The sequence below is a fragment of the Cimex lectularius genome, unplaced genomic scaffold (genome assembly GCF_000648675.2).
Source record: "Cimex lectularius strain Harlan isolate CLEC.00 unplaced genomic scaffold, Clec_2.1 scaffold313, whole genome shotgun sequence".
Classification (NCBI taxonomy): Eukaryota; Metazoa; Arthropoda; class Insecta; order Hemiptera; family Cimicidae; genus Cimex; species Cimex lectularius.
In genome coordinates, this window is record NW_019392880.1 from 220,774 (window position 1) to 245,911 (window position 25,138).

The 25,138-nt window shown below is 35.1% G+C and overlaps 2 protein-coding genes across 3 annotated transcripts in view; one reads left to right on the top strand and one right to left on the bottom strand.

The window, feature by feature from the left end:
* The window catches only part of LOC106672426 (protein shifted), a 27,657-nt gene extending 11,089 nt beyond the window's left edge, over positions 1 to 16,568 (bottom strand). For both annotated transcript variants that reach the window (XM_014403856.2, XM_014403845.2), the window contains exons 1-4: positions 16,305 to 16,568; positions 16,127 to 16,224; positions 10,912 to 11,056; positions 10,666 to 10,809 (exon numbers count right to left, since the gene is read on the bottom strand). In XM_014403856.2, the coding sequence (XP_014259342.1) occupies positions 10,666 to 10,809; positions 10,912 to 11,056; positions 16,127 to 16,224; positions 16,305 to 16,416 (499 nt within the window). In that variant the 5' untranslated portion in view covers positions 16,417 to 16,568. The remainder of the gene's footprint in view (positions 1 to 10,665; positions 10,810 to 10,911; positions 11,057 to 16,126; positions 16,225 to 16,304) is intronic.
* A 630-nt stretch (positions 16,569 to 17,198) lies between these two features.
* LOC106672943 (ER membrane protein complex subunit 10) lies at positions 17,199 to 22,725 on the top strand. The gene is made up of 6 exons (XM_014404796.2): positions 17,199 to 17,403; positions 20,279 to 20,446; positions 20,524 to 20,616; positions 20,804 to 20,982; positions 21,125 to 21,221; positions 22,361 to 22,725. The coding sequence occupies exons 1-6, from the start codon at positions 17,353 to 17,355 to the stop codon at positions 22,439 to 22,441; spliced, it is 669 nt and encodes a 222-aa protein (XP_014260282.1). The 5' UTR covers positions 17,199 to 17,352; the 3' UTR covers positions 22,442 to 22,725.
* The last annotated feature ends 2,413 nt before the right edge of the window (positions 22,726 to 25,138 follow it).

Here is a 25,138-nt window from a genome sequence, read left to right on the forward strand (position 1 = left end):
CAAAATATAACCATTAGTAGAGTATCTGTACAGCTTAAACTAGTGGTTTACACATTATCTCAAAGCGCACAGGTAGGAAGTATTCAAATGAAACTCCCTTTTTTTAAACAAAAAACAATTGTTTACTGGCTATTACAGAAGATAACAACATTTACTATCATGTTAATAGCAATGAAAAAGAATTGATAAATACTAATGCAGCAGAAAAGTTAGAGCCACCCTCTGTTCCTGGGGGTTAGATGAATCAGAAAACGGATAGAAAACTCGGACCAATTTTTATAATTATTTGAAGGTCTTTTCTAACTGGCTAGTTATAAATCGCATTCCTTTGCCTGTCCTCTAGAGGGGGTGAAAACTGCCAACATTCTCTTAAGGTGTCCACTATTGGCATCGTTAGCTTATAAAGTAAAACGTAATGGATAAATTACTGGGATAAAAAAATTTGTACGACATATGCTGACTATACTCATGTTCTTTTTTTACAGACCCATATCAGATTTTTATATCAATTTAATTTTAAACTTTTTATGTAAGATATTGATTGAAATGAAAAAGCTAGTGTCACGAGCGGGATTCGAATCCACAACCTTCAGATCAATACCTTACACAAAAAAGATTAATTAATTGAAAGAAGTTATTTGGTCAATCGGACCACGAAATATAATGGATTTAATTTTAAACATTTTAATTTAGGAAAGAGCAGATATTTAGTGACAGAAATCACCAGCGTACAAGTAATAATGAATATATACACAATACCAAAATAAAAAAGATCTTGTATATATACAAATCTTAATATTACTTTAATTGCCTCTTCCTTGGGGTCAGGCAGAAAAAATATATAGAAATTCGAGGATTATAAACTAGAATTCTAGCAGAAGTTACGGATTTTGAAGTAGATACTTTTACAGCAAAACCACTCCCACTAATAGAAGAATAATTGTAAAATTAATGTCCTCGTTAGAATTTAACAGAAAAAGGAGTTTGGCGAATGGAACAAAAAATTAATAACAAAAGTTTACCTCAAGTTTGATACTCTTCATTTCTCAATTCGTGGTTGCACTACTCACGTATACTTGTACGTATGAGCAACTAAAACAGGATGTCTTTAGATGCATCACTAGATGAAATGTAAGAAAAATTATGTGCCATTATGAACTGTATTATCAAAGCGTGAATTTGTTGGGAGAAATGAAAATTTACCTATGGCCAGAATCATTCAGAGTTGTCTACTAAACAGTGTTTTCAAATCTCCATTCATCCAATGCTCTATGTGGAGTTCTGCAAATCAAAATGCCCATAATATGTTTCAATAACAAATAAATTGAATTTATTTAAACATAATGAAGTTTCTTTAATTAAAAGAAAAGAAAAAAAAGGAAAAAAAACTGAACCGCCTTTGCATCTATGACATAGCCAGGCAGATTTTAACTTTTTTTTTTTTTGATAACTGGTTAAATACATATAATGGAAAATAGCTTAAGGCCAATTACACAAAATAAACAAAAATGAAAAGATAATTCTTTGTCATTTAACATTAAACATAATTTCAGACCATTCTCCAAAACGAGAGTTATTGATATTCCATTTTAAAATATAGCACTATAAAATTCAAGGGTCTACATTCAAAATAATATTCGTGTAAGTTCGTGTTTTAGCTTTTTTTAACCTCCCTTAATGTTTTACTTATGAATCATTTGACTTCAAACCGAAAGTATAAATTCTTTTACCACCTTAATGACCCTAACAATAATAAATTTATTATAACTAAAAGTAAGTTTTAAATGGAGAATTCATTCTTTCTGTATTATCATATTTGAAAGGCATTGTTGTTTAAATTATTAAGAGTTATAAGAACTTTCCAAAATTACCATTTTCAAGAGCATAAGATGAATACGAATGAGAAAACAAGAAAAAAATTAGTTTAAATGTCATTAAAATCAAATGAAATAATCCATTTTCACTTACACAAAGGGTACGAGTGTTAATCATTAATGGAAAACATTTACTATTTCAAATCTAAAATAGTTTATATAAATAAAATCCCATTGTTTTTTAAATTATGAATTAAATAAATTGGAAAGTTTCTTGTTGCTTGTGACTAAGACAATCTCTACCAATTTAATTTAGACTAGATTTTGTATGAATAAAGTAAATAATACATGAATATGTGGTACATTATACTACTATACTAAATACTAAAAGAAACTCTGTGATACTATTAAGCTTACTGTAATGTCTCCAAATGGGTGATGTATATAACTACACTGATGGACAAATTTAACACATCACTCAATTTATTTAGTTTTAAATTAAATACATTATATTTCTATATTAATTATAAGTAATTAGGATCTATCGTAATCAAAATAAACATAAAATAATTGAATACTTTTATACCAATTAATCCCATTTGCATAAAAAGTAGCATTATGCCATACCATTCTGCTACTCCTAAAGATTGCTTATCTTGTTCCTTCATTGATTTAATTTGATATTATTATTTTTAAACCTTTTTCTATGGCTCCAGTCAGGCATTTGAGTGAGTATGACAGCGTAAGGGTCATAAGATTATTAGAGGAAGGATATAGCCAGCGCGAAGTCGCAAGGAGACTGATTGTGAGTGTAAATCATTCTACAATAGGAAGGGCTCTTCAGCGCTTCAGAAAAACAGGGCTTCACACTAGAAGGCCAGGATAGAGTTGACCTAGGTCTATGGACGAGAGAGATGATTAGAGGTTATAGATTCATTCCAGGACTGCAGACACTGAGGTGAGAATTGGCCTCAAATCTTCAAATGGGGGTATTTCATATGTAGACACTCAGGAGAAAGATAAGCTATGATGTATGGTTCTTCATGTGGCATTCCACGGTGGGTCATTGGTGTTCTAGAGTGGCATTTCCTTGGACACCGCACCGAAGTGGTTGTTGTGCGAGGAAGACCTCTAAGTTCACAGAGGTACTTACAAGACATAATTGAAGAATGTCATTCGCCCCCACATCGGTGAGAGATTCTTGCTAATGCCTGGCCCATAGAGAAGTATTGTGGATGACTATATGAATGAAGTTAGTATTGAGTGCTTGGCCAGTTCGAAGTCCAGATTTGAACTCAATCGAACACATTTGGGATCAACGTAAATGACAAGTACAATGGCAAATCCCAGGTTCTAACGCCCTAGAAGAGTTGGAAACAGCTGTTCTTGATGTATGGAAAAGAATTCCTCAGGATTTCACCAGAAATCTTTTCCAAGGAGTGCAAAGGCATTTAACAGATGTGATTCGTGTCAGAGGTGGAAATACTTGGTATTAAAGGGGACAAAAACTTTTTTTTTCGATTTTGAATTTTCTATTGTTTTTATTCTTTACTCAATTTTTTTTCTAATTAGGTAATAAACATTTGCTTTTTAAATGTCTTATTTTTTACAACCAAACCTATTTTTTGTATGCAAAATATGAATAAACCTAAATACAATAAAATTTAACAGTGGTGCATTAATTTTTCCATCGGTGAATTTATATACAAGCTTCACTCAATTCTTACGAACGAGTGAAAACTTCTGTCTCTTAGCCAAAAAGACAACGAATACTGCCTACAAGAGTTGACAAATTGGTTTATCAAAAATGGCCTTCGTTTAAACAATTTCAAAATAAAAATCTTGCTAAGAGACGTAAGAGAATTCGGAAAAAGTACCTGACACTATAAAGTTAAGGTTCATGGTGCACGTATAGACCCAAGGCCAAATTGTATTTCTCATTGTGACTATATATTCAAAATTTAGGGATGGATGTTTTCAATTTGTATCTTATGCCTTTTGGCACCATTCTTATCCAGGGTATTTGTCATCCAAATAAGTACAAGTATTCATTGGTATTAATTATACAGACAATTTCAGAATGCATTCAAATTACTCTACCATATATGTTTATATTAGAATGTGTGACTTATTCCCTAACCATGATAACCCTAAGCAATTGGGTTTGGTGAATGATCATAGAGCTAAGTTCAAAAATAATTTAGTCTTAAATCATATCAAGCTGAAGGCAGCACAAAATAGCTCCAATTACTGGATAGTTTTTTTTAAATGCAATAATGGAATACCACACTATTTAAAAACCAGTATAAAATAATATATCTAATTAGGGAGAGGCATACCATGTCCCAAAACAAAAAGACTTACCATACTTCTGCCAGGGAAGTATGGGAAAAGATCTGGCTGATCCAAACCATCATCGGTGCCAATATTGACCACAATCGTGGGAGTGTGATGGAAGCTTTGAAGGTTGCCAAAGAACTGGTACGGCACTTCAGTGTGGTGTCCAGTTCTGCGACATATTCAAATAGTTTCTGGCAAAGGAAAACCGAGGCATACTGAGGTTGATTTTAGTAGAGGCATCAGTGAAGCATCATGCTGCTGATGATGGGAGAGTTTGAGTCCGCAAAGGGGCGTACTAAGAATTCAAGCCCCAAGTGGGACGGTATTCCATATGAGATGCTTTGCCAGCTTCACCAGGATGTGAAGGATCACTTGTTGAACAAGTTCAACAACATATGGGACTCAGGCTCGCATCCTTAGAGGGATAGGGGCCCAAGTCTGGCTACGAGTTACGGGTCGATTTCGTTGAAAACCTGCTTGAGTAAGGTCCTGGAATCTGGGTAGACAGTCAACGGACCTGGCACCTTGAGAGGAAGGGGTTTTACAGTTAGTATCAAGCAAGATTACTTAGGCATCGCTCCATGGTGGATCATGCCTGTTTCCTCAAGGGCAACCTTCAGGACAAATTCCTGAACAGACATCCTGCTCTTGCCGTGTTCTTTGATGACCTCGAGAAGCTGCATAATACAATGTAGAGGTACGCAATTATATAGAAATGTCATTGCTTCTCCAGGGTTTCCTGGAGAATCGTATGTCCTGAATCAGCTTGGAACCGTGCTCTTCAGGGATCACGTTCAGGGGAACAGTATCTCCATGGTTCGATGAAGAGCATTGCACTTTTCTTGGTGGTTGCAAACAGTATCGATGACAGTGTTCTCTCGCAGATAAGGACAATGCAGTTTGTTGATGACCATAGGCCCCTCAACTCTGCCTGAAGGGCACACCTCTGTGTAGGTAGAGATGGTGCAGTTCCTCGGCCTCCTGTTTGGTGAAAAGTTAAGATGGCAGGCACACACTGATGCTATCGAGATCTAGAGCAGGAAAACCCTCCCACTGTTGAAACTTGCTGTCATGTTAGGTGGAGAACGGACAGGAAGACACTATTAAAAATTTACAACTCGCTGCTTTGTTCAAGGATCTTCTATTGCTGCATAACTTACTCCTCAGCCTGGAAAACCACCTGAGAAAACCGAATAGGCTCTACTATCAGGGTCTCAAACAATCTTGGGAGCACTCAGGCCAGCCCCTAAGCCAGTCTGTGCTGTGAGCTGGGGGTCTTGCCTCCCAAACTTCAGAGAGAGCCTCTTTACCCTCATTTATGAGTCTGAGTTCTTGGACAAGCCGGGGCACCCGCTCACTTGGATGATTATTGAGGGCCTGTACAGAGTTGTCTATGACATGCTTCGCTCGAGGATGCGACCCCTTGGGATTCGCTTCAACATAAGGGACAGTGCTTCAGCTGAGCGATTGACTGACACTTCCCCTGAACCCTTCTGGCCATACTCGCCCTCGACAATCTGGTGAACTTGCTTAAGTTGTGTACACCACCATAACTCTACAAGGCAAAGTTCCTCAAACTTAGAAATAGATGCGCCAGTTTTCATCTGGTTTTTACAGACAGGTCCAAGACCGGCGGGGGAGTGGCCACCTTCTGGTCGTTTCCCCATCATAGCAGCGATAAAACAGCAGTATGGGATTTGACACCCTCTCAGGGCGATACGGACCGAAGAAGGCTCAGCATGGTTCTTTGAGCGTTGTTTGGGTTATACGAGACAGGCAGACCCCCTCGTCATGATCTTGTTCATCATGTCAGATCTCCAAGCTGGAGTGCCTCAGAAAAATGGTGGTTGTAGAAATGATGAATGATGGAGTGAGTGCGGTGTTCAATCCTTTTTAAAAAGATAGTTCCTACTCATAGTAAGTACTCAGCCTGGAGAGTAACGAATGTGTGGACAAGCTGGTGAAAGTTGGTTTGACCGGACCATCAGGCCCTCTGGCACTAAGCTTGCAGTGAAAAACAAACAAAGATGACAGCGTCAGTGGGCGGGGTCATCTGAGAGACTTTTGAGAGTCAAGAGTAAGACTAATCCTTAGAGAACCTGAGCCAGAGACAAGGGATTGTCCTCACCCAACTGAGGATTGGCCATACGCGGCTGACACACGGGCACTTGCTTTTAGGCCAAAGCCCACGCAGGTGCCTCTTATGTAGAGAAAGGTTGCCTAATGTGTCCCACATAATAGAGGTGTGATTTGCCTTGGCTCCATACAGAGAATGTGTAGGCATGCTGCCCGATTTAAGAATGGTTCTTGAGCACAGCAGTCTGTTCCTGGATCCTTTTTTAGAGGATATGGTTTTTTTTTATTGTATATAGTTATATTCTATGTGTTTTGTCATTGTTTTATTTGAATGCGTATATTTATTAGTGTGAGTGGTGAGGGGCTGATAGTGAAATATAGCGTCACCATTGCCCCTCCAGCAGTGTGTGTTTAGAGTTGATGGCGGAATATTTATGAATATACCCCATTCACTCTAATTTAGTTTAGATTATTAACACTGTGTGAAGGTCGACAGAGGAATATCCAATACTCCACCGATTAATCAGAATGAGTGCAAGGCATGAATGTATTTATTTGTGTGACTGAATTATCTAATGTAATCAGTATTAACGCTAGAGAATAGTTTGCATGCATTTGGGGCTGAAATGACTTAAATGTCCGTAGCCCCCATCGGAGCCTCATCCCACTGGTAGATAAGCGATGATCTCCTGGGCATTTGGCGATCCAACCACATAATGGGGGTGGGTGAACTCACTGATGTATAGACACTCGAGTCAGTACATTGGGGAGTGACAACCATTCAGAGTGAAAATCCAAATATATCTGACTTATTAAAGAAAAACGCCTTGCATGTCTGTATTTATACTTTTTTTTATTTGTTTATTATTATGTTTCAAAATTAATGGAAATGTAATACTGAAAGGTAACTAAATAAATGATTTGATCTGATTATCTGATTAGGAAAACTATCGAAAAATATAGTTGGGGTCCCTGGAACCTCACTTGGTACTTCCAGTACTCCTAATTTAGAAAGCGAAGCTTCTCGGATTCAACTATGTAACGAGTTAGTCGTACAAAAAGGTGGCTATTTGCACTCTTTGCCAATTTAATTGATTTCGCTATAGTAAATGCATTCATCCTCTAGAATGAACTACACCCAGATTGAAAAAAGCCTATAATCATCTACGACGCTTATTTTTATTGGAAATCGGTAAAAAAACTGGCTGTGCCCATGATCCCTAAATGGCTTAATAATCCTGGTGTTTGTAACAGGCTTCCGAAGGAACTATGCCCGTCAATGGAGTGTTGTACACTAGTGTTCAGAATGACGCAGAGGAACAAATGGAATAAGAACAAAGGAAAGATGTATTTTCTATATTCAATGCACTCTTTGATGCGCTTATTTAAAAAATAAAAAAAAGGGGGGGGGAATAAAGGGTTTTGTAATCAAAATTTTCACCCGGTATTCTGAGGGTTAAAATCACTCTTGATCATAAAACCAAAGTTTTAGCTATTAAACATTAATTTTACACTGGTGATAACTGACTTTCGAGAAATTAAGTACATGTGTTTACAGCTCTTTAGGGGTTAGTTAGGGGCAACTTTTCCGTGGGTGCCTTATAGGATTTTTAATGCTCTTTCCATTGATGAAATCAAATGTACAGTAGGATTAATATTTTAGGTGATATAGGGGCTTTATGGAAAAAAATTCATGAATCGTTGAGCTATCCCGAAAAGGGAAATATCTCTAATAAAATTGCAAATCAAGGGGCAATAGAGACTTATTAGTCCAATTATACATCGGAATACATGCAGGATAACCCCATAAAGTATTGACTCTGTTTACAGGACACCCTGTGTAGATATGTAAGTGTGATTCATGTTTCAGTTTAACATGACATCAAGGGCTGAAATTTTCGATTACCCCAGAGACCAATTTTGATGGGCAGAATCGCCAAGCCAATGTCTAACCTAAAACGATGGAGTAGGTGATTGACTCTTGCTATGAGATACTATTCCAATTATCAGATAAAATGGTTAGGGATTTTTTTTGTCCATCCACCACCCCACAGTACCTTAAGAAGACCCAATACAGTGAACTGTGCCAATTAACTAAAATTTTGGTTCTTCAAAAGGTCAAAGTTTTTATACTTCACGATTTCCTCAGGCCCTATGGTACCATACTATCATTCCTCAAATTCATTGGCTTTTGTTCATTTAAAAAACCACCTAACCTAATCCTATTAGATTGATCCATTGAACCATGAAAATCTCTTATAGGATTTTTTTTTAAATTTGTGAGCTTAAGTTACTCACACTTCATACAAACTTCGATTGTATTAATTAGAAACTGTTTTTTTCCCAAATTTAATTTGTTAAAATAAATACATTCAAACAAGAAAAATCACATACTTGAATATTCTCTGATCTACATGCAAGCTTCAGAACTGCTGGTCGATCTCTACATCCTTACTGGTTATGCTCATTGATGGTCATGCTTTCAGATACACAGTGGATGCTATTGGAGTTAATGGAACTGGATCATGAACTTCAGTTAGTTTGCATAAGAATGAATGGCTCACAATTTAAGCAATGCAGGCTGATGACTAAGAGACACTGAGTTGTATTTGTCCCCCCAGTCTTTACAAGGTGGCAATTTTTTTAGAACTATTTTGGGCAAAGATATTTTCAAAAAGATATGCAGAGTTGGTTATTTCCATTCAGAACTTCGACAAAATGTGGTAACATGTGTTTTGTGTATCAACACAAAGCAAAGAAAATATCCTAAAATCATCGCAGCCCTTTTCAAGACATTTCAAGGTGTAGAGAGGGTTCATCAAGAAAAATGGCTAACCATCCCAGCTCGTATGAAATATGCAAAAATTGAAAAAGTTTTCGGGCAAGAGGAGCAAACACAATCTAACAAGGGGAGACTCATCAGATCATCGATTTTAATGAAACTTTTTTTTGGTGATACTGGGGTCAAAAATTATTAGATACGTGTTCAGGTATTTTTGCCAACGGATTCTAGGAACCAAGAAAAAATATATTTCATGTGACTTACATAATTTTTAAAAACTGTTTTTCTGCCTTTGTTGTGCATGTTCAAGGTTATTATATATCAGGCGATTATTTTTTTCCGTAGGATAAGAAATATGCGAGATCATATTAATTGAGATTAGATATATGAAAAATTATAAAAACCAAAAACACCTTTCAGTTAAGTATACCAAAAAAATTATTTTAAAAAAATCGGATTCATTTTAAGCACTCTTTAAAGCCTCTAAATACAGATTTTTATAGAGAACAAAAAATAATTTTTTGACCAGGAATTTTTTTTCGCCGATGTTTGGTGTTCCACTTAAAAATTCATAACTACTCTGGATTTTATCCAAATTCAAAGTTATTACAACCGTTCTCTTTTTGGATTTTAGATGCTTAGGTTTACATTTTATGCCATTATAAATGAGAAAAAAGGATGAAATCAACCAAAAAACTCCTTAACACTTTACTTGATATCAAATTCTATTTCAATTCTAATTTTTCTTACAGCGGCTAAATCTATACCCTTCCTGAAATTTATACGGTTCGAGACATCAAAGTTCCCCCCCCCCCAAAATAATCATAGGCATTTATTTTATGACAATTGTGCAAATAGCAAATAAATTAAAATATTTTTTGGCAAGAACAAGTCTGTTTGTTTTCTGCACCCCCTAGAAGTCACTTTTTTTCCAAGTCACAAAAATGTTATCACTGAAATAACTCCTTACTTATAGTTTTTTTCTTCTTTTTTTTACTTAAATGGTTGTGGACACACAAACCAGAAGAATTATAAATTTTAAGCAGAACAATGGATATCAGGGAAAGAATAAAAACCTCTAGCCAAAAAATTCAGCCCAAAAAATGTCTATTTTTTGTTTTCTATAAAAAACCTATTTTATGGTGTTTTTTTGGCCTGGTATCACTAAAAATAGTTTCATTAAAATCAGTGATCTGACAGGAGCCTCCCCTTATAAGAGTAAAAAAAAATTAAATGTAACTCCTTTTTCTGTTTGATTAATATGATTAATTTGATTAATTAATATGATTAATTTGATTAATTAATTTGATTAATTTGATTTAATAATTAATAATGAAATTGCCTTACAATCAAATTGTAAAATTATATAATGTTCACAAAAAATGTTTTAAAAACTATCCAAATGGGTGGAATAAATAATTTGATTATGAGTATATTAGACTATTGTATTATTAATACCAATTAAGGTAAAAAAAACAATAGGCCTTTTGCCACTTTTTGTTTGTTTTTTCCATTGCTAATTATTATTTAAGTTCGAGAGGACTAGTAAATAAAATACATTACATTTTAAAGGTGGAAGGCCTGAAGATCAACTCGCTATTTATATTTTATATTAAAATTAAAACCAATCTAATCATATTAAAGTAATATTACCTCTTTGAGCACATTCCTTTCTCAAGCTAAGTCGAAGTGGGGTACCAGGGAGGGGTCGCCCTTTACGACTTTCGATAAGCAATCCGATTCCAAATGATGCCACGCCAGAACTATTTCCAGAGCAAGGAAGTAAAACACTAAAAACTATTGAAATATGTTTTAACGGTTGCAACATATTTTTGGCATCATTTAATATAATTTTTTATTGTTATCAAGCTACAGTAATAAATAAAAAATAACAATCACCTTTTGGCCTTTTGGGAATCCTTCCTTTAGTTTTGATCGTTATTACTGGTGGTTCCAAAATGGCTTCGTCGAATGATTGCAGCCTGTCAAAATTATAATAATATTTTTTGGCACCACTTTTCCAAGTAAAGTTCACATAGCCTACCTGAAAATGTTAAGTATCAAAATATATATTAAATTTGAAAATTTTTACAACCAGCTACTTTTACATGTTTAAAAAACCAACACTTATTTCTAGAAAAGGGCTTTTGAAAAAGGTAAAAACAAGAATGTTTAAGGACTTCAACTTGTTACACACAAAACTGGCAATAAAATTATTTCAAAAATGCTAACAAAATTTAGTTTCATTTTAATTTTTGACCTCCATAAAAAAAAAAATGAAAAGGAAAATAGCACAACAAAATTCAATATAGTAGAAAGAATAAAATCAGATAAATGTCAAATTAATTAATAATGGAACAATAACTAAATTTGATTAAAACTAATCTCAGTGGCAATAATAAATTTTTATAAATGGAGAATCATCTGAATCTTGATCAAGTCTAATATCAATTAACTCGATAACAGTATTACCGAAAAATAAAATGTAGAATTTATCAAATGGAGATAAAATTCTTTACTCAATAAACATCATAATTCATAAGTATAAAAAGTTAAGATTGTAAAGGATGAAACCTTATAATTAAAATATTTAAAGAGAAAAAGTAATTAATAAAAAAAATTTTCTGACGAAAGACAAAGCTTATTATCACATGTGAAATAGAAAACTACCAAATAATTATTGCAATTTTAAATAAATGAATTAATTCTTTCCTGTTTCATCCAAGTTGGATATTGAAACATTTTCTTGAACTTAAACAATAACAAATAAAGCTTTGGTTAATAGTTACAGATTAAGTGTACATGTATTTTACTTAATTTTCAATGAAAATGAGAAACTCTTTTACTATTAATTAATTCTAACTTATGCTCGTTAGACCAATGAAGCTGGATGTAGAGAACAATGTTTGTTAAATGAAAACATACTATTGTATTTATTTTTTATTATAATTATTGTTTTTATAACAATAAGGCACATACTGTTAAAAAATATTAATTTAAACAAACAAAACTTGTAACAAAACATCTTTATCAACAGCAATTAGAGAGAAAAAAAGTCTTTCATAATGTCACAAGTTCATTATTTAAGACGTAATGTTTATGCATTTGTTTTTTTCTGTTGTATTTGTATGTTAAGCTATGGCATTTAACCTAATAAACTTTCATTTGGAGAAAAAAAATTCTTGATAAGATAAGTAATATGGTTTAAACAAATTGCTAAACATCAACAGCCTCGTTCCTTCAGGAAATAACTTCACACAGACCCTCAATTATGGTATTATTAAAGTGAGGCAACAAATTATTTATGATAATTTTTATGAAAATTAGATTGCATAATGGAATGCAAAAGAAGGATAAAAAAATTATTTATTCTGGGACAGAATAAAACAGGTTAAAGTGAAAATTATAAACAGTTTGACACAAAAATAAATCTTGCTGTGATGATCAACGGACTTACATACTTCCCAACCCAAGGAGTTAAAATAAAATGAGTTACTCACAACATTAACATAGAAAAAAAATTACTAAGTAAATTTAAACTGTGGTTAAATCGGATAATAAAAGATTGGGACACAGGGAGATGAACAGATACTGCAGGAGTGGAAAGAGGATTTGAATCGGATGGTATGGATAATGTAGTGATGGGTGTGACTGCGCTGGTAAATGAAGGAACCAAGGAAACATAGACTTCGGAAAGAGGGATAGAGCCAGGATATGTCTGAATAAAGCTGAGATACCCTGGATCCTCAGGAGATGCCGAATATAAAACAGAAGGTGTGCCTGAACTACTGCCTAAATACCCATTTAAAAAAAAAAAAAAATGTACAAAGAGCCCAACGCTAAGATCCCATGAGGGAATTTCAGACAAGCAGCAGGATAAAAAGGAAGCTTTGGAAAAATACCCAAACTGTGTAGCATATGTAATACTATGAAATAAGGCAGCTCTCCAAGCCTACAAGATCAACACAAAACTTGTCTGGAACTGCCTAAATACTCTAAAAAAAAATTTGGATATACAAGTAGCCTAACACTACAGTCCCAGGTCATGGAGAAATTTCATTTGAACAGCAGATATACTAGATAAAAGGGTGCTTTGGAACAACACCCAAATTTTGAGGCACAAATCATAGCCACATTGAAAAAAGGACTTAAATCCTGGGTACAACAAAAACTGGGGAAACCAGGCATGAATTCAAAGGAATTAAAAATCCTGACAGGGATATTTATGCGGCATGCACCACTTGAAAAATGTGACTGTCAACAAATGACCAATGTGGACTAGGTCTAGAATACAGATAACAGAACATATGACCTGCAATAGCTTGAAAAAGGCTTATGCTAATTAGGAAAGATTGAACCGTTATGTGTTGGTAATACTATTGATCTTGTGGCTACTAACTAGGCATTTCTAACCTTCAGATCACTGAAGATGACGTAAAGACAAACCATGTGATTCCCTACATTGTGACAAAGAAAATGGAAAAAGTTAAGTCATTCTTTATTTATTTCTCCTGTAGACAGCTCTCTGAGGAAAGTACTCATGTTTTCATGTTAATTGTTTTATTCTTATAGCATTTTTACTGTTGTAATTGTTTTACAGTTGTAAATATCTGTAAAAAAACAATCTCTCAGTTGGGTAGTGGAGTACTCGATATTCTTCTATCACCCTCCACACACATTACATAACTAATCTAATTGAGGGTTAATGGGGATCTCAATATTTCACCTTTTTTTTAACCCTAACCTCACAGTTATAATAGTCCAAACAGGATATAATAATCCAAAATCATAGTGTTTAGGAGAAGGGGTAGGTTGAGTTCTTTGGATCGCTTTTGTTTTTCAGGGGCAATCTCATCGAGATTGTAAATGAATACAAATATTTAGGAGTCATATTTACCCCAAGACTCTCTTGGACAAAGCACTCTCTTGAAAAGTGTCAATGGCTAAATTAGCTCAGCCTTCATACTTCAAGAAACTATCCCAATTAAAATCAAGTTTAATATTTTTAATGTGATATGTCTTGCAATTCTGCGTTATGGCTGTCAAATGTGGGGATACAAGAGATTCAAAATGATAGAAAAAGTACAACGTTTTATTCTAAGAAAGTTATTCATGTTGCCATCTGGTACTCCAAACTATATACTGTATTTGGAGACCAACATGAATTTGGTTTTGATGTATACACTTCACTACTCTTACATTGTGAAAGTTCTGATGTCACCTGATAACAGATACTCAAAAATTACAACTTTGGCGGTAATGAACTCTAATATTTCATGGTTTGTACACTGGAAATATTTGTTTGAAAAGTACAACTAGCCCTTCCTCCTATCCTTAGACAACCTCTGTGACTGGCACAATTATTTTATCAGTTCTCATTAGTCAAATTAAAAAAAAAAATCATGAAAAATGTGTCCAAGCATATACACATCTCTCCCTTTGCAAAGAAGTACAATTTATCCTGCAATGTTCGACCCACAGAAAGACAATTTTGACAGTCTTTGTCTCAATAAATTGTGATGGCTATTTAAGCTAAGGAGTGCATTTAAACTTGGCTGTTTTTGAAACGAGAATTTGGAATCGGTTCTTTGTGCAATTTGCATTGTATTGAAACTGTATTCCATTTCTTAGTGAAGTGCTCATCTCTGGGTGAGATTCGGTTATTGCATCTCTGATGTTTCACTCTCCCCAGAGTTGACCTGTTACGGTTTTTGAGTGGCTCAAATTCGCAGTCCTTAATTCGTTACACTAGGCATGCATGGAATTACAGATATGAGTTAAGTAAGGAGTATAAATTTTGATTTGTATTGTATAACCTGTTTTTCTTTTTTTTTCTTTCCCATTTTACCAATTGTTATTTCTCTTTTCTTTCAATTTATTTCCAAGCCTATTAGTATCCTACTTTATTCTGTTTTTTCCCCGCTTTCTGATTATTTAACCAACGACCTATGGCAGACGGATCCATGTCCATAAATGCTTTGAAAGTACATCTGTCATTTTTCTTAAGTTCAATAAAGCATTATTACTATTTCACCGTCGACTCTCTCACACATTCACACTAATAAATACATTCACTCTCAACAGGTGCTAGTGACACACCAACCCTGTTTCCTCAAAGAATCGGAACAGGGTATCCAGAGCTCAAGCGAGATTCTCATATTGGGTGGCATAGGAATTGTGTAGGACACACTCTCTATACAGAGCCAAAGAGCCCTACCCTTCAATTAAGTAGCTTACATTGAGCAATCTTTCCCTGCATGCTACCCGCGCTTTGGCCTAAAATAAGTGTCATGTGTCAACCTGAATGGCCTTAAATGGGCGAGGATGACACTCCTTCAATGAATCAGGACTTCCGAGGGCCACCTATCAACACGAGTGTTCCTCTGCCGATCCGGCTCACCGACTAATCCGGTGTGATTTGAACCTAACCTTATGAGTTATTTGTGGCAAAAACTGGAATCTGGTTGGTGACCAGAGTGTTTTGCATCTTCGAAATATAAATTTCCACTTCTGTATTGTCAATAACAATTAATTAAGGTTTTTTAGTTGAGATAAAAAAGTCAATGGCACGAGCGGGATTTGAATCCACGATCTTCGGCTAGATGCTCTACCACTTGAGCTATCGTGACCTCGATCCACTCGGACACTAACTTCCCATCTCATAGCTCAAGTGGTAGAGCAGCGGCGTATCTAGCCAAAGATCGTGGGTTCAAATCCCGCTCGTGCCATTGACTTTTTTATCTCAACTAAAAAACCTTAATTAATTGTAATATATTAATTGGTCAAGCGGACCACGAATTTAGTGAATTTAATTGCCAATAACAAAAAAACACTGAAAACCAAAAAAACGTAAAAAAATTTATTAAAAAATTACAGGCCTATCTGTGAGATCTGGTAGTTACGTTTTACTAACAGATTTTATAAATAATTATGACACATTGCACGAAAAAAAAGTCAGAAACCATCCAAACATTCATTTGATTTATTTTAATTTTATATCTGATCTATAGTCCTTTTTTGCTAAATTTAAAAATAAATCAGCACTTTGTTTGTTTTTCATACTTTTTTTTGTTGTATTTGTCTTTAGTGTATTTTACTAGGGCAGTGTACTCACCTCAGATGGAATAACCGGTAAATATTCTTCGAAGTTGGGGTCTAAAATGTAAGGGAGTACACGGCCGTCTACGATAGCATAAATCTCCATTGAAAAACCTTTAAAAAAAAATCCGATAAAAATACCTGCGAAACTGTCCCAAGAGGGTAAAAAAAAAAAAATAAGAAAACCAATTTACCGCTGAACATTTTGACTTGGTGTTGGTCGATCCATAGAGATAGATCGCCGTCGTTTCTAGGATGGGACAAAACGTGCATGAAGAAGAACAAAAAAATGAGAAGAGGCAACATTTTAAAGAGATAGGAGCATGAAAGAGAGAGCGTTTGTCGGTCGACAGTGTCGGACAGTCCACAACGAAGACTAACGGTTGGACGATGAAGATTGAAGATTGAAGGTGAAGATGAGGACGGATAACCGCTTTTAACCTTCTGCGGCGAACGAGAACCGTTAAGGGATCTTTTTCAACTGGAATCGATTACAGTAATCGATACGGTTTTGGCAGGAAATCTCGAACAAGTTTGAAACAGGATACAGGCAAGACCTGAGCAATACATGTGCGGAACATGTCCCCAAACAACACCACTTAGAATTGTTTCAGCAGTAAAAACCGAATTCCAAAAAAAGCACGCTACTTAGGATTGTTTCAACAGTAAAACCGAACTAGAGAATAACAGGTTCTCAAAATACACACCACTTAGAATTGTTTCAGCAGTAAAAACCGAATTCCAAAAAAAGCACGCTACTTAGGATTGTTTCAACAGCAAAAATCAAACTAGTACGGAATAGGGCCCCCTTCCAAAAATCAAAAAACACGCCACTTAGGATTGTTTCAACAGTAAAAACCGAACTAGTGTGGAACAGGATATACTGCGCATGCACTGAGCACATGTGCGGAACAGGAATGCATAATCGTTATAAAAATCGAACTATATTTTGTACAATAAAAAAATGAACGAGTCTTCCTCCTTGGGGTAAAAAGTTTAAAACTTGAAAGAAAAAAGCAGCGCGTCGTGCCTGCTGCTCCTACCGGGATAACTGTCGGAACTCTTCTGAACGAACGAACGAACGAATCGACTGACATGTGAAACAGCGACGAAGGTTTCCTAATTTTGATATGTGATGGACGATCGTTATGGTTGAATTTGTCTTAAGCGATGCCTTCTTAACCGATTTTTAAAAAGAAATTCTGTTGTTTTACTTTAATCCTACGCACTTCAGACAAAACTATGGATAACAACTATTTCCTTAAATTTATGTTCCTTCTTTCTATAGTTAACGTGAGTAAACCTGCTTTTACTTTAGTCGATGAACAATTTTATTCAGGCCTACTACTGCTCGTTTTGACCTAATAGTTTTAATTAATATATTTTTTATAGTTTGGCCACTTTGTTGCTTGAACTCACTGGCACACATCACTTCTATTAATAAATACGGTTGCACGATGTCTCTTTAACAGTAACAGTTCGGATTTTTAAATGTCGAACCGGCATTGGGTCCTTCTAGGCTCGCGGGTTTTGATATTACTCATTCGCGTTCCTTCATTGCGCCATCTTCAGTGAGGAACTGTTTCGAGTTTGAGAAACATTAAAAACCAACGAGTGTGGTCGAACCCAGTGCCGGTTCAACACGGAGGACTGATGGATATGTGAAGATCTTGGTTTCGAGTATATTTGTTGTAGATGTACTCTGATTAATCAGAGTATATTTTGTACTGCGCCTTTTAAGATCTATTCTATACCCCGTTCTTGTAACTCACCAGTGAGTTCTAGTCCATCAAGGAATTTGATTTCAGTGGTTGGATTTCTTCTACGGTCGCATTGTACGCCCCAAAACACTTCCTCCTGCGGGCAAGTGTAGCAGTGTAGTTACAGTGTCCTGTTAAGAATCCTGTTGGGATTCGCAGCTTTTTCCTGCTTCCCTTGATATATTCTGTTCCCTCTTTCCTTAAAAAATTTGTTAGGAGGTTCTTGGATTGTATGTACAATAAATTCAATTGTTCCTTCATTTTCTTTTTAAACTTCTCTCTGAGGTACTCATTGATAGTGTGGGCTCCTATGCCATAGAAGGGTTCAGGGCCTATCAGCAGTACAGACTTTTCTTGCAAGGGTGCTCGCTTTCTCTTGCCTTAGTATGTATTTGTTACTGACATTTAGATTCTCAAAATGGTTTAACAGGATTTTTTTAAAGAAAAAACTTAGTTCATTCAGTCAAATTTACTGCATTTCAAAGGTTTTAAAGATTTCTTTCATCATCAGGTCCCTTCATTATTAATGTAATACTTGTACACAAGGTTCTTGATAATTCTAATACTGCCAATAATTTGTTCAAACACTGTTAGTTATTCTTCTCTCCTAAACTGTCTCCAACGTAGCTTGTGTCTTGACTTCATCGCACAATCCATTGACTGATGAAAAACCACCAGTCTTGCCCTTATTAATTTTTCTAAAGCTTTTGAAACCGTAGATTATTCCCTTCTCCTTGCTAAGCTTAACAAACTTTACCATCCTTCTACAGTGTTCTCCAATGGTTCCACTCGTTCCTTTTGTACTGTTTTCAAGTAGTCTCAGACCCAAATAAGACCCATATCACTTCTGGAGTCCCTCAAGGCTAAAGCGAACTCCGCTTAACTTTTTTTTAAAGTTAAATTGACTTCCGTAAATCTATATTCTTCTCTCCTCCTGACATTGCAATTGTACGAAAACGCGATTCGTTCTTGGACCCTTGAAAATTGGCCAACTTGAATGTGGAAAAGTCCCAGGCTGTTGGGTAATCGTACTATTTCCATCTTTCCCAATCTCAAAAACCTTGAGATGGTCCTTGATCAATTGATCAGACCTTGCCCTGGAATCCCCCATCACCTTTATTTATGTGGATGATGACCAAATTTTTGCATTATACCTCCTGACTTACAAATTGCAATTTAAAGAATTCAAGACACTGTTATGGGCTTAACTTGAACATGAAAAAGTCTCATGCTGTTGTATTTGACATCACCTTTATGAAGGTCCCCCTTAAGAATTGTGGCTTGTACTCAGTTAGCTATGAGGCCACATCACCTTTATGCAGATGACTCCAAAATTTACCTTCCCTTCCCATCTCCTGACTTACAAGTTGCAATTGTGAGAATTCAGGACTTAAACTCAATTTACTCTTGGACCTCTGGACTTGTCGATCAGATTTTGTCCTGGAAGTCCAATATTCTCAGAAAGTCCCAAGATGTTGTGTTTTGACTCAGTTCCTTCATTCCTTTCCTCCTGTTCATCCGTTTACAATTACCAGTCACACTATTTCCATCATTCCCGCTGTCAAGAACCTTGGGATTGTCCTTGATCAGTTGATCAGACCTTAACCTGGAAGTTTACACCACTTGCGTGCAGATGTCTCCCAAATTTACCTGAATAATAAAACTGAATAATAAACCTGAATTACAAGTTGCAGTTGTAAGAATTCAGGATTTAAACTCAATTACCTTCTGGGCTTAACTTGAACAAAAAGACCCAAGCTGTTGGGTTTGGATCTAGTTCCTTCCTACATTTACTCTATTTCTTTTTGCCTCATGTCAAGAACCATGGGATTGTCTTTGATCAGCAATAGTCCTGGAAGCTCCATATCTTCCAAATTTCCCGACACACCTTTTCCTCCATCAGTTCCATCTTGCCAGCCACCTTCACACCTTTAGTATGCATAAACTCCTCTGTTATCCCTCACTTTGATTATGGATGTGTTATGAGGTACTCACTGTAGAGCTTGGTGGTAAGCTGCAATGTCTAATGAATTCTTTTGTATATTTTATCTTCAGCTCATGGAAGTCTCACGTGACTGATCTGTACACCGACTCGAATTATACCCTTCCTCTTTCTTCCCATTTTCTTCCTTACATATGACTTCTAAACTTTCTGTACACTCTCGTCAAACTCGTTGCCCTCCAGACCTTATCCTTCTTAACATCTTCCTTTCTCATCTGTGTCTCCAACATATGAAATTCCATTCCTCACTTCAACAAGCGTCTAACTTCCACCTTTAAGTCCTGTCTCTTTAAATATATCCTATTATATATAATACTCTACCGATATTTTATTATTTATTGCTAATTTTCTGTGCTAATACATAATTGTTTTAAATGATTATGCTCATGATTTATTTATATTTCAGGGTGAAATGTATGACACCTCCTTCTCTTTAGAACTTTTCCATGGCTTAGACCAAAGTAACGATGGAGCAATTTGGCAGTCTTGTAGTGTTATCAATTTACTTGAGATGGTAAATAATGTAGCAGTTCCAAATTTAAAACTCAATGAAACCGAAACTGCACAAGTCAAAGTGAGATTTTAATAGCTTTGTTTATTTATCTAACATATAACATATAAAATACGTTAAAACTTTTATTTGTTTTATAGGAGTTAGCGTCTGAAAATGGTTTGTTCGTGTTGAAAATAGCAGTGAAAAGCATGGAAAAAAATCACCTATCTTTATTGTCTTTTACCAAAGCAGTAAGTTTATTTTAAAGATATAGATTTATTTTGAGTGCAATCTTACAACTCTGCAAATAGAACATTACCTTCATAGGTATATTTTTGTACAAATAAATAAAAAAAAGTCTTTCAATATTTATTAGGCTTTCTTCAACTGATTATATCAATTTTATTGCTTTACTAATTTTTAATTATAACTTTACAGTGTGCTTTGCTTGAAGAAGATCCAAAGTTATCTCTCACTGTTAACTTTGATCAAGCAGGATCTGTTATTGGGGTCAATGTAGCACCGAAAAATTATTGCCGGAACAAACCTGAATCAGAACCAGTTGATTTAACAGTCAATTTGCTATTATCTTATAAGTTCACTGAAGTAGGCCCTTTGTAAGTATAGAATAGTTAATCAAACATGTTCGAACCATTTAGAATATTGTCATTGGTCAAATTATTATTTCTTGTTCCTTTAAACCATAATAGAGTGAGTAAAAATAGAAGAAAATTAGTATGTTTGTGTACTTAATTTCAGACCTGACACAACAACGTATATACAGAAATTGGAAAAAGAAAGAGAAGCGAAAGAAAAAGGACAGGGGCAGGACCATCGTTCATTTCTTGCTAAATACGTAAGTTGAGATTCATTTTTCAAATTTAATTTTACTTATTTTCTTATTTAATTTGATTTAAAATGGTATTTAATAACATTAAAGTCCCAGGTTTGAATCCAGCGGCCCTGTTGTTGTTGTGAACCCATGTAAAAAAAAAAAAACAGAGGAAGCATCAGAAAAACAATCATTATGTTTAGTGGTTTAATTGTCCATATTAATTATTTCAACTAATTATTCTTTTTATAAGATGAAAATGACGTCTAGATGAAAAATGACAAAAAAAAAAGTAAAATGCAAAAGGTTGTAGGTTGAGATGGGGCGTTGGTGTCCGAGTGGATCGAAGTCACGATAGCTCAAGTGGTTAAAACAGCGGCTCATTAGCCGAAGGTCGTGGGTTTGAATCCCACTTGTGGCACTAACTTTTTCATCTCAACCAAGACCTTACATAAAAAGAATAATTAATTGATCTAATTTTTTTATTTTAAATAATAATAATAATTATTATTATTAGATATTCCTGGCCTTGGTGAAATTTCTGTTATCCAGTTGTTCACTGAGGAAATCAATTTAGCAAATCATTATTTATTTAGAAATCGTGAGATGCAATCTGGTGTGATGTAGGTTTCAGAAAAACATTTTCTTTATCGTGCCAACGTTTCGATCTTTATTGAGATCATCTTCAGGGCCTGGGATTTACAAACATTGTTTACATATTACAATTACATTTTGGATGTGGAAAAGTGAATTTGTACAATGCAAAATATATTTTTTATATATTCAATCAAAGTATTTCTACTCACTTTGAACACAATGAACAAACACTTTGAGTGAGTAGAAATACTTTGATTGAATATATAAAAAATATATTTTGCTTGTATAAATTCACTTTTCCAAATGTAATTGTAATATGTACACAATGTTTGTAAATCCCACGTCCTGAAGATGATCTCAATAAAGATTGAAACGTTGGCACGATAAAGAAAATGTTTTTCTGAAACCTTCATCACACCAGACCGCGTCTCATGATTTCTAAATAAATATCGATTAACGGTCACTAATCACCACACATTTCTAGCAAATCATTTCCTTTGCTAAACATGCTGCTACATTAAAACCTAAAACTTTAATTAAATGTTCGTTTAATTTTTGTTTTTCAGTGGATGTACATAGTTCCAGTTCTGTTGTTTGTTGTTCTATCTGGAGCGGCAAATGGAGATGGCGGAGGAAGTGGGAGCTAGCCAACTGTTAGATTTTTCCGCTAATAAATCAGTTCTGGGCTAATAAACAGTTTCTTTTTTATTCAGGCTTTCTAAAGCAAATGTCTGTGTTGGTGTTCGAATGCGCAAAGATGATCTGAATGAAATATTCGGTCGATGCGGACATGAAATGTGAGCCACAAAATTTTCATTTTGCTCATAATCATATGACTTTCCCAATAAAACGATCAATTGTCATGCACTCTTAAGAAATAATAATATAAAATTTTCTTGGAAAAAAAAATTAAATTCAACATTCCTTCGTGTTTGTTTATTTTATCTATATTTCCTTATTGGATGCTTATACATTCTCACATAGAGTGTGTATGAAATATAAATTTTTAACAAGGTCTGTAAAAACCAGCTAGGCGTATTGGTTTTGTAGGTTTTATGCCATAAATTTTTATGTGTTTCATAATCGACATTATTGTACAAAACTTACTTTACGACTGCATAAATTAGCAGTTATATTTAAGTCACTTATAGAATAGAATACAAGACAATGCTATTACTTTGTTGTTAGTTAATTATTGTTGCATTTTTTGTTTTTAACTATACGTGTAGTTGTAACAGTTTTTGTTGTGAGTAAAACATTATTTGGTCTGATTTCTCTTGTATCCTTTCACACGTTACATTCCCTTGTGAATATTGTGAATGGACTACAATGTATAATCGCCTCCAAACAAGTGCAAGCGTGAAGAAAACTAAACCTAAAATAACCTTTTCGCTACAAGTCTTTTAGATAGTTTAGCTTTATTTCTTCAGACCATAAACATGATGTATAATGTTAAAGTAATGCCAGGAAAAGTGCTGAGGTCATTGCTGCTTCTTATCTTTCACGTAATGCTAAAGTAATATAATTGTTTAAATTTAGTTCTTATTACAACTGAACAATTGTAATAATCGTATTCTGGTTGATTTGAATTATTTAGGTGTTAGAAAGCACAATCAGCAAAGTTAACTGAAGGAATTAAAAGGTGCTCAAATATACATATTCTCAGACAGCGAAGCAGCATGAAGTTCAACTTAAAGCCCGGTATGCTTATATCTCCAGCTCCTGGGAAAACCAAATCGGGTAATGCTCATGTCACAAACTAGAAAAAGCAGGAGCAGCTCTCACACACTGTGGACCACAATGGCAAATTGTTAGAGAAAGAAAATACCCCAAAACAATCAAATGTCAACATTTCAAACAGAAGAACATATCCTATGTGACTACAGCATTAGCCAGGAAATGGTAGTCTTTAGAAAAGTGATATTAACATGTAAGGATACAAAGAGAAGAATCCAAGCAAGTTCTCAACTACATTAAGGGTAATGCACTTTCCAGGGATTGTAAATAAACAAAGTTCAATTCCACAATAGATCTTTTAGGTTAGGTCCAAGGGGGACCAAAAAAGTAAGGATTCCAAAATTTTCTCTGTGATCTATATAGGTCTTTTGTGGAACAGCTATGGTTATGTACTGTGGAAAGTGTGCTTTTTAAACAACTAAGCACTTTGTTCAGTGCTTCTCCATGCATTTCTTTTTGGTACAAGAAATACCTTACCAAAGTGGCTGTACCATAACTGGGCTAGTGCTTCACATACAAAAACGGTATGCGTAGATGTCTTTGGTTTCTTATGAGTTAAGACAATCGGCATGTTTGTCTCTGCTTTGCCTATCTTTATGTAGTAGTTAAGAGGGCAATGGTCCATAATTTTAATCAAATTTTGGCTGAGAGAGGAGTTCCTTTGCCTTCATATCTGAGATTTTTTGTGTTTTAGTTTGTCGTATACCTGGAGCCTTTGTACAGTGTTTGAGTTGTTCTTACTCCTGTGTACTACTTGTTCTGGTCTCGTGCGTGAGAGGGCTGCCCTATTGGCTAATTGGTCAACCATACCTTCTTGTCCCAGAATCCACCTCAAAGTAAATTTGTTGTGTTTTCTTAGGGACATTCGGCAACTAAGACTCTACCAGACTAGTTTAGCGCTAAAAGCCCAAGAGCATTTATGCCTCTGTCTGAAAGTGGGTAATAATAATAAGTATGTGCCTAGAGTTGATGCTGGGTGTTGTTCTGCGAGTTGGTGAACTCATGGCATTGGGTAACTTATGGGGTCATGCAAGTGAAAACCCAATGCTGGTTCAGCTTGAGTTCCCAGACTTGCAGACCATCACCTAGCATCAACTCAAATACAGCTAGTCCGGCTATGTTACTTCAAAGATATGTACATAAACCCACAAGTGAAGACCAGTTCAAGGGGTTTCGCTAGGTTGTACTTAGAACCTTTTAACCCTTCACTTAGTTCTTGATCCTGATGTTTGATCCATCAGAGTACCATTCTTGAAACTTGGGGTTGCCTTTTGTCCCAAGACCTTTATGGCAATTGGAAGGGTCAAATGCCCTTATGCTCAAGTGTAAAAATTGAATGTTTTTGTCTGTGCCATGTCTATCATGTTACATGCTCAACAAGCTACATATTGATGTACGTGTACGATACTAACACTTTAAACAGTATCTATAGTCGTAGCCTAAAATTTCTTTCTAAGACATAAGCAAAAAGAAGAGTTGATTGTTTTAGAATAGAAGGAAGGTCGAATAAGAGTGGACAGATGAAACCCTTGAGGAACACCTGGGAAAACTTATTACTGCTTAAAAAAATCTATCTTTTAGTTAAATAACTAGAAATTACGGGCAAA